The 10,816-nt window shown below is 41.6% G+C and overlaps 1 protein-coding gene across 1 annotated transcript; it reads right to left on the bottom strand.

Annotated features, from left to right (window-relative positions):
• Window positions 1-11: 11 nt before the first annotated feature.
• On the bottom strand, window positions 12-10,602 carry padi2 (peptidyl arginine deiminase, type II; the record flags this gene model as incomplete). Its single annotated transcript, XM_079219036.1, has 16 exons — window positions 12-1,899; window positions 2,023-2,166; window positions 3,138-3,217; window positions 3,320-3,413; window positions 3,565-3,712; window positions 3,824-3,975; window positions 4,928-5,035; window positions 5,253-5,364; window positions 5,597-5,700; window positions 6,163-6,356; window positions 6,509-6,661; window positions 7,069-7,186; window positions 7,500-7,561; window positions 7,817-7,886; window positions 8,794-8,965; window positions 10,511-10,602. The coding sequence occupies 16 exons, from the start codon at window positions 10,600-10,602 to the stop codon at window positions 1,666-1,668; spliced, it is 2,037 nt and encodes a 678-aa protein (XP_079075162.1). The 3' UTR covers window positions 12-1,665.
• Window positions 10,603-10,816: the final 214 nt, after the last annotated feature.

The following is a 10,816-nucleotide window of genomic DNA, read 5'->3' as shown; positions in this document are numbered from 1 at the left end:
CTGTTGTTGGTGGCTGTAATCGCATCGGTCCCTCCCTCCTATGTGTGTGAAATATACCACAGAAAATGTATCTGCAATTTTTTTATAGAATTTCTGAAGAAGTCAATCCACAGTAAGAACAACTATTTTAACATAACTTACTGATGCTTTATGATTAGAATAAAAAAGGTAATTCCTGTAGAGCCCCCAACCAGCAACATGCATCCTCAATCCACATGTCAAGATCCTGCTGTTAAGGCCTTCGTCTGCGAATACTGTTCGTCACACACCACTTGTTGATTTGTGTGTGTGTGTGTGTGTGTCTGTGTGTGTGTATACACAACGGTACTGTGCATGGTGTAAATCTGCTTGCCAAAAACAAAACAAAAAACCTGTCCTTTGTACACTGGTGCCATGCTTGACATAGAGGTGTTGTCCCTGTGATTTGTGTTTTGTTAAAAAAAAATAACAGCCATCTCCAGACGCAGCGCACATTGCTGATCGAGAGCCAAATGCCACAGTTTCCTACTTTATTTGTAAAGTGTAATATATGTATGTGAACGAAGCACGACATTTTCAAAAATGATTTCGAAAAATGCTGACCTGATTTGTTGCTGAATATGAATTACACTGTGACTCGTCTTGAAGTTGCCTTTTCATTGATTGTGAGCTGCTTTGAAGGAGGGTCGCGTTTAAAAAGGCACTGCGTCGCCAGCTGACTTGAATGTAAAACTAGGCCGACGTGTATTTATTTATACGCGTCTGCCACAACGAATGGTGATACTGTGTTGACTCTGGACCACAGAAAAACCTGAATCTGACACAGTGGAAACCTTGTCTTCAGTTTGTGATGAAGAAAACAACGGATACATGGAGTTTTATTGTCAGTAATAAGACTGAAGCGGACTTGAGATTTATTGTCTACACTGAATTAAAAGACAGCATTTACAGTTTGTGAAAGTACAAAAGGTTTAAGACACTGGACCAAATGCAAAACGGCCTGTATGCTGTTTTCATCAAGCTGTTAATAGCTACAAATCACAACATTTTCCATCCGACTCCACAAATAAAAACAAAGATACACTTTTTGGTTTTAATTCCACATATGTGTATTGCAGCCTTTCAAATCAATTTGAGAAAAGAAATGTTTTTTTCTTTGGAAATGCTTGAGTAGTTGAAGTGCTCCCTCTTGTGGCTCTGTATTATTATAGCGCATCACTGTGTGGTACCATTCATCTAACTGTGCTTGCACTGTACGCCAACAGCCGGTCCAGAAACAACACGATTGGGAGTGAATCTTCTATGTGCTCGATTTCAAATGATTGTATTTCTGTTCTTGTCGACAGTCTGCTTAAGCCCTTGTTCAAAACTTGTAAATATTGCTTTACATCCTTTTTCGTAAATAAAGCCAACAAAAGAGTTTAATAAAGATGAAGCTGCATAATGGATCAAACGGCTGGGGTAATCCTTATTACATTGATGGTTACTGTGCAAGTATCTTTGCAAAATGAATGGAAAGAAAATTAAGAGTTTCATGATTTTAGAGATCACTTAAGGCACATAACCCAAACCCAAGAAAAATATCGGCTCTCTCTGAAAGTTAAGTCAAGGGGCAGTTGTTTTCCTAAACAATTTAGTGTTTCCAAAGCCTCTCGGACCCATCTACCCCCACTTTTCACTTTTCATTCACATCTCCAGGTTCCACCACTTGAAGTCGAACGCTTCCCTGCGGACGTTGGAGCCGCAGTGCACCTCTCCGAGCAGTTTGTGGTAGGAGGCGAAGTCGTCGATGAACGTGCAGCTGAGGCCCAGGCCCTCCAGCAGGGCGCACATCTCGGCCTCCAGGGCACAGCGCCCGTTCACTTTGGGCCCGAAGGGCTTCGGGATGCCCAGGTTTTTCCCCAAGACGATCATGTTCACCTGTAAAAAACAGACGCGACAGGAAGTAAACTCTGAGACTCGTGATCTGAGTGCTTTGATGCCTCTCCAGCTGGAAACAGCAGTTGGAAGATGATCTCAGTGAAGCAATATGCCAGGACTCACCATGTCAGGGTAGTAAGCCAACGCTCTGTACACGGTCTTCTCCTTATTTTGCACTAACTTGAAGAGGATCGGCAGGTCGATGATGTCATCTTCGTCCAGGCCCAGCTCTCGCTTCAGCACATCTCTGTTCCAGTCGATGCAGCTCTGGAAGACAACGCATCAGTATTATATCAATACCCTGATATTAGACGAGATATTGTCTTAGTTTTATGATATCGTAATGGCACAGGAAACATTACAGTAAAGTATTTTTATTTCCTGAACATAGCAAAATGTTTTATTATTTGCCATTGAATCCACAATACTGATGATTATTTGTCAAAAATCTCATTGTGTAAATATTGAGTAAAAGCATCAACAATATTGAGGTATTTGGTCTAAATATCGTGTTACGAAGTGCTTTACACAAAACAAACAATAAAAAGAAAATAAACAGTAACCGTGTGTCGTGTACTAGTGCTCTAGTCTAGTTAATCGTTGCTCAGGTTTCTTTTTCTGCAAACAAAAAGTAAACTGACCAAAAGTACGGGGACGCTCTTGCTTATTAGTATGTTCAGCTGCTATTGCTGAACGGTCCATAAATGGACATATTCAAAAATAAGATCTGAGTGTTACATCTGGCTGTCCACATACTTTTGGCCATAACGTGCAGATAACCGTCATAGACTGAAGTTCGGCATTTTTTTCTGTTGCCAACTTGTTTTTTTCCAACGAGACAAAAGAGGGTTGGAGCTAAGTACGACGAGATGCTGAACAATCCATTTTAATTACGTGGTGGAATCTGTTAATCACAAGGTGGCCACGCCCCAAAGCATACCCTGCTCTACTGTATATTGTATTCTAAGTGGGTCCATAATTACTAAATGAACATCATGCTGTATTGAAGAAGACTTGAAACTATCAACTGATGTGTTTACAGAGGTAATAAAGTAGAGTCATGTTCTCATTGACTTCTATACAATAGGACTTATTTTTGCAACCAGAGGAGTCGGCCCCTCATGGCTATTAGAAAGAATGCACATTTCAGGAATTTCACACTTTTCGGACCCGGATGTTACCGCCTGATTACAGGACCTCCGCAGCAGGTAGCCAGATTTTCTGTTTGGCCCACTCACCTGCACATAGTTATTTTCAGATCGGAGACCTTCATCGTCAAGTATCTCCTCCACTGTTAATTGTTCTTCATCTTTCAGATCTTAGACAGAGTGTTAAGAATGATATGATGAGTTTGGTAATTGCCAAGATACACATTGTTCTGCTGGTTTTCCACAGATAATATTGTTAAAGACGGGCCTACCCTCAAACATTTTTGCTTGTCCGTGTCCATCGTTGCGTAAGCCTCTGAATACTTTGTAGCCTGCGTCGGGGCTGGCCAGCAGCAGCCGGAAGCCCTGTGCGCAGAAACACAAGAGACAAAGATCACACTGTCGGTCTCATTGTCCGGAGAGCTTAAACGAGGCCACAACAGCATCGCTAGCCGCTGCCTGTCTTCAAACTATTTGATATTTCAGTTCAGCAGGTTCTTTCAAAGGGAGTATTTACCTTTTTGTCAGGTGCAGGAACAAAAGTCATGAATTCATCCACATGGCCGACACTGAGCCAGTCAGAGAACAAGGCGATGGGCTCCTGAACCTTCTGAGCCCACAGGAAGTCCTGAACTACTTTGGTCATGTGCCGTCCTTTGGTTGCCCTTGAAAGAAAAAGAGAGAGAGAGAAACGCAAGTAATGTTCACCAATCTCCGGCCACGTGTTCCGTTTCCTGTGCTACCCCACAACGTCAGAGGATCTGTCACAAACTCACGTGGGGAAGGCCACTCCGATGATGATTCTGCCCAGAGGGTAGTGTTTTCCATTCACAGTGACGGGAGGACTAACCTCCAGATTACCGAATGAGTCCAGGCTGCTCACGTCTTTCTCCTCGGCCATCCTCGTCACGTAGCCAAAGTCAGGTCCCTGAGGACGAAGGTGGTTAAGATCACGTGTTTCAAGACGTGTGAAAATACTTTGCTTTGAACTATGTATGATTTGTAGGGGTGGGAATCGCCAGAGGTCCCGCGATTCAATTTTATCACGATACTTGAGTCCCGATGCGATACTATCACGATACTGCGATATTATCACAATATTGCGATATATTGACTATTGCGATTTATTCCCTTTTTTCCACCGCAAATTGTCCCCAAAGGAAAACGTTGTCAACATATTGAAGATAACGTTTTCTGTCTGTTCATCTCACTTCAATCATTTTTATTGCAGCAAAATGTGATTATCAAGCAGACAAACTGACCAACATCGGTGGTTTTCGCACGAGGAAGTGCGTCTGAATGACGGACACCAGTAGCTAGTTTGATGTATGCTTTTTTTAACGTCTTTGACCAGCGCCGTGTCACGCATGTTGTCCTGTGTGTCGTGCAACAGCTGTGCGAGTGACAGGAAGTCCAGACGTTTGATTTCGAATTTCTTTCTCGGATGTCTCCATGTTTGTTTTGACCAACTTCCTACCATCACGCTGACCCGGGACCTCTACTGACCTCACCACAAAACAACACAGCACCATCTAGTGGGCTGAAAAAGCAATTGATGTTATTATTCGAAGACCAAAAAGTTTATAATTGATATAATAAAAGATCGATACTTGGTTTCCGCGTATCGATACAACATCGGCACACAGAATATCCTATATATATACTATGCTGAATCGATTTTCTCCCCCATCTCTAATGGTTTGTGTCTGAGTTTTTGATGATGTCACAAAATCCTATACGTCTTAAATACTCTTCCCCTTCAGCAGATGAACGATAAAACAGCCTACTACGGTCAAACTCAAGTAAAACACATTTTTTGAGTGTAGAGGCTCTTAAAGATGAAATCACGCCAAACAATTTAAGAGAAATTTGAGTCTCACCAGCAGCTCACTGTATGGAAAATCCCTGAGTTCTCCATCTCGAGGGGAATCCAGAACAACAGGAAACCGTTTATGAGGTGAGTCAATGTAGCCAAACTCCAGCTCATCCTGAAAAAAAGAATACAAGTTATATTTCTCATCGTGTTTTTGTCTTTTCTATTTAAATAATGGATGGAATGATTCCTTTTATTTCTCATAATGAGTTTGATCCACTGACATTGCCGTTTTCCATCTTGACTTTTTTTCAGCTCATCATTTTTTTCTTCTCTTTTTTTTTCCAGGAAGTTCTTTTTTGTTGTTTATGCGGCACATTTGGTTTTCTTACCTGCATCCAACGATCTCCTCTGTTCATATACTCGTGGCAAATCTTAAGCTTGTACCCGCTCTTTGCAACAAGGTTCCTCATGCTTTTTAGGAAGCGATAGTTATCAGACGTGCTGAGAAGGTGACAACAAAAGAAGACGTTTACATGAAGCAGTAGTAGTTTGGAATTTACCTTTAAAAAGTATCATACATCTGGCTTTTTGTGTAATCAAATTCTACAACTACCAACATCATTATCCAAATTTCTTGGGAGTTAAAATTAAAAGGGGAATGTGTAACCCTGTAACATACTGCTGACTCATCTATTGTCACCATCGTCTTTATTATTCAGCAGTCTCCTCTTACCTGCAGACAAAGACCTCTGAAGGCTCGAGGGTGTTGGGTGTCATGATCCACGGTGCCACCCTAAACATGACTGTGTCGGTGAAAATAGGCGTCTCAGGGAGGCCCTGTCAAAACATGAGAGGCTGGAGAGTCCTGTTTGCTATGTCATTTGACAAAAAATGTCATCTCAACTTTGATCTAAAACTAATCTAACCTTTTCTTTTTTTTTTGTCAACAAATACACTTCAATTAAAAAATATGCAGAGTTTATCTATGCTGTTGTTGGGCGTTAAAGTTGATTCTTGACCTTGTAAATAATGGTTTGACCAAAACAAATCTTATCTCAAGGTCAATCTACGAGCTTTCTTTGGAGCTTTCAACAAAGGAAAACTGTGAGATGTGGTGAAAGCTCTGAAAAAAAAGAGATATTACTGTAATTGGCCCTAGATTTTTTGGGGGGGAATCCCGGCAAAATGTGTTGTTTTATTAGAACGTCATCATAAACAGTTTGAATACAAAAGATGATTAATCAGCAGAAGGAACCCGTGGCAGGAGATGAAATAAAGATGTGTTGTCGCTGGTCTTACGGTAGAGATGGGCTCCAACAGACTGAGGTTGATGCTGAGGAGCCCATTGAAGTCTTTGTCAGGAAACCTGAGGCCCTCCACGTAAAAGTTCATCTCTGCTGCTCCTCCGAGGTACGGCACTTCCTGGGACAGGACCTCACTGCTCAGCACCAGCGGAAAGGCCTTGTCAAAGTACTTGTAGAAGAGGTTATCCGCTAAAGTAGGAGGCGATTCATTAGAAAAGAGAAAGAAAAAAAATTATAACAACGGGAGTAAAAAAGGTTTAAAGATTAGACCAGCACAGTGCCTCAACTAACCAGATGCGTTACTTCACCTGTTCTGAAGGCTTTCCCTCATCTTTACTCACCCAGTACATTGCTCTTCATTTCAGAGCTTCTGAGCTTGAAGACTCTGACACTCTCCGCGTCGCCCTGAGAGATGTGCATGGTGAGCTTGTAGCCCTCTGGCAGCTTGGCGGGGCCTCTGGTCCGCAGCACCATGACAGTCATGTCCTTCAGATCTGTTCATGCACAAAAGAGTCGTTCAGTCCTGGGTACCCTCTTAAAAGCACATGCCGCAGATACGTGACATCATTTTTATTTTGTACCTATATACTAAACATTCATCATTACTACTGGGATGTACTCCCCCACACATAATACATAACAACTGGTTTTGCTATCAAATTTCAGCCGAACTGCTTTGTCCACTGCAAAGTCAACTTTATCAACCCGCCCTTCTACCCTCACACAGAGGTCGCTAGGTTTTGTAGTTCTATCAAACTTATTTACCCTATCAACACTTTAATCTGCTGACTTTACAAAAGCAAACACGAAAGGCCTTTTAATGCCAACAGTGGTGAAAAAGTGAACGTGTCAGAGGGAAGCAAGAGAGAACTCAGTGGAGAACGAGGCCGTAGTCTTTTACCTGAATGCTCAGAGACGTGTTTACTGTCAATGTCTCTTTCCTTCCTATACCTCCGCTCTTTGTCACAGTTGACCAATAGGATGGCTCCGTGCCCATTAGGACCCCATGTCCAGGATCCCTAACATAGTTTCAACAAACCAGACGCAAAAAATATTGCGGTTTGTTGGAAACTTTGACTTCAACGATGTTATTTGTACAAATCAAACGTGTGGAATACGTAACAATATAGAAACAAAAACGCTTGTTTCAACAACACAATCATAGAAGGATCTGATATATACGCAGTCGGCACTTTGAAATGATTCAAATGCTGCAATGAGTTTAGAATCCTATTCATTTTTTTAAACTGTATTTATATGAGAAAAGAGAAGAGAATATCTCCTGCATTAGTTGTCAGACTTTGCACAGCCACCTGACACATTGGCACTCACCTTATTGGCGTTGTTTTTCTCCACAACGCCGTCTCTGTCTGCGTCCACATCCAGAGAGATCTCTGTGTGACAGACACAGTACTGTTCATCACAGAGTGCCTCTGCAGATATTCCAGATAGTACCGCTATTGTTGTACTGCAAGACTGTTTATACACATTCATATTTCACAAAGACAGATTCTTTTGTTGCATTTAAACAATGCACTAATGCTCTGCTGATATTATGCTGGCAAAAGAACAAATTCAGAGGGATAAGCAAATAACTGGTTATGATAAATGTTTTTTTTATATTGTTGTTTTATTCTGCTTTAACTCACCAACAGCTGTCAGGTGCAGGACTGCTCTCCCCAAGACCTCCTGACTCTCCCCATAGTACCGGACAGACAGCTTATAAGACAAACGCACACGTCATTTAGTCGTACGACAATTGTGAAATCTTAACGATGCATGAATGAAAATTATGAGCTGTACTATATTGCAAAGCAACAAGCTCAATATATATTTCATTCCAGTTAGTTGTATTCCATTCTTTTGTGTATATTTATATATATATATATATATATATATTGCTTTATTTAAATTTTATTTTATTTGCATATATCTTTCATCCCTGTTGCTTCTTTATATATTTTATCTTTTATCTTGTGTGTTTATTTGTATCTTCAAGTTGTACGGTGCTACTATGACAAGAAATGTCCCCTTGGGGATTAATAAAGTATCTATCTATCTATCTATCTATCTATCTATCTATCTATCTATCTATCTATCCATCTATCTATCTATGAGCTCCATTGAATGTTGAACGTCCGCTCATTTGAAAAGTGATAAATCACTAATCATAAGAAGTAAAAGGTGCAAATGCATCGAGGCCGCCAAGTTTGATATATTTCTAGCTAAAGTTGACTCTGAGTCAAAAAAAAACAAACCTCCAACAACTTTCGATAATTTCAGTTTAGAAGTCGCATTTTGTTTTCGTGGTTTGCTTTCAGGCTCTGAATCAAACTAATACTCAATATCTGAAAAGCAAATATTTGAATTCCGGTTCCAGGACATCATGATTGTCTTCGTATTTACTAAAAGCAAGTTTCTGGTGTGTATTTGCTGATTGATAAGCAGCTCATTTCCTGGAACTGTTACCTGAGCCCATTATGGAAATCACAATGTTTTACTTGCTGCCCTGTGACATGAGCTTACTGCACTTCGGTCCTACTTTACCTTGCTTCTTTCATTTTTTTTTATCACATTTTTATTGATTTTCTAGATATGCATATAAAGAAAGGTGTGCCTACTTTACCTTGCTATCGTTTTCATTTTGACTGGCTTGGCTCATGCTGATGAGCAGTACTGATTTCCCATGGAGAGGGATGGGAGAGAGGTGAGACTCCTCCGGAGGTGTGGGGCTGATGCTGTACTGAACACTGGGGGTGCACTTCACAGAGAAGAACTTGGAGCTGGGAGGGGCGCTCCTGAGAACAATAGAATGTGTGTATGTTTACACAATACAGACACACTGTGTTACACTGGGGGTGTGGGTGTGTTTGGAACTTTGGACCACAAGCTCAAACTTTGTGACCGGTAGAGAAGAAGTAGCTGCAGTCCTGGTGAAGTTAGTCTTTGTTGCATGGAAGACAGCAAAGGGATTTATACACATACTGTTTTTTTAATTAACAAATTGCCATGATGACAAATGGCATGAATTGAACTGTCAAGACCAAATTTGAGCTTTAGTGCATTATCTCCCCCGTCACTAACATTCCTATCGTGTTAGGACAGGACCTCCTCGTGGACAGGAGGAATGATTACAGCCACCAACAGCTACTGAGGAAAGACCCTTTCCACAGCAGCAAATTGGGACATGTCATGGCAGTCGTGGTTATTATTAACAAGAATGATGGCCCTGTTCCATTTAGGTTGGCCATGGCCCTAGTATTCTGCCTCCAGGCTAGCTGGAATATCTGCAATAGACGAAATAGAATGGGACCATCATGTATTGCATTATTACACCTGTCTTCACAGGGTCTATAAAATGGGTGTGCCAGTCTCCCACGTGGCCCAGCCTGTAATCAAGCCTGGATCTGTTATGTGGTGTGGAGGCTGGCATTTGGTAGAACGTATTGACTACATTTCTTTGGGAACAGCAACGCCTCTCCCGAAGGCAACAATAAGGGACTGTTGACGGTCACTGTACAAAACTAAATGCTCAGAGTTTGCATACAAACGGCATCATCCCCACAGCTCGCTTGATGTGGGTTAACGACACACACACAGTTACGAGGTTATTAGGAATAACCGGTCTAACACTAATGTAGATTTAACAATCCTGCAGAAAAGGCTACCTTCATGAAATTATGATGTTCAGCTTTTGTTCAAACTGTTTTGGAGAGGCGTTGGTTCAACTTCATGAGCATTTTGGTGCGTGTGGTTTGCTGTCTAGTTGTATTACATTACGCTAAGTGGTGCTTCTACTTACCCCACCCTTGTTGGGGAGGAGTATTTCACAGAACTGTAACTGCCAAAATTATTATAAAGCTGTAACAGCAAGTTTTGTAAACAATTGTGCTGTAACTGTAGCATAATCTTCATGATTCATCTTCATGATTAATCTTCATGGTTTATTGCAGGACTGTCGTATTAGACTGCATTGGTTGTATTGGGCGTTGGCCAACTGCATGCATCATGCAATTAGAGACGGGTTTTTTTCTAAAGTACCTTTCATCGATGTAATACATATTTATAAATAGCTCTGGATGCCAACTTGTTAAAGTGGTTGCCTGTTGACCACTTCACATCATTACAGTACTAAATTTAAATAAGGAATGATACACAGCTGTCAGTCGCAGTAATCCACCTGATACGACACAATAACATAATAAAGAGGATTATAGTTCCAGGGGGGAACGTGAACATTTTCATAATGAAGTACATATTGGCAGCTGCCACCCAAAAATCTTCGAACAATTTGCAGCACAAACAGTCCAGATGCAGCTTTGTATGCGTGCACATGAGCCTACCTGTTCAGGTTCACCTTAAGTTCCGAGCCGACCACGCACATAACGCTCGCAGTTTGGTCATAGTCTACTCGGAGAGTCCGTGGGTGATTCATGACTGCCGTCCTCCTGCAGCGCGTGTGGCACTCAGACTGGAGAGAGATACTGACACTAAATATCCGAAGAGGGTTCCGTGATGAAGAGGCGAGGACGCAGACCTGCCTTTACTTGCACTCTTTGTGTGAGCAGCAAGCGGTAATACAGGCTGCAGGTATATGCCGGAGGTTTAAGCCTCCCTGTTCGCTGATTGGTCCACTGCCCACCCTGCTC

The sequence above is a fragment of the Taurulus bubalis genome (genome assembly GCF_910589615.1).
Source record: "Taurulus bubalis genome assembly, chromosome: 5".
Classification (NCBI taxonomy): Eukaryota; Metazoa; Chordata; class Actinopteri; order Perciformes; family Cottidae; genus Taurulus; species Taurulus bubalis.
This window is presented reverse-complemented; position numbering and strand designations above follow the sequence as displayed.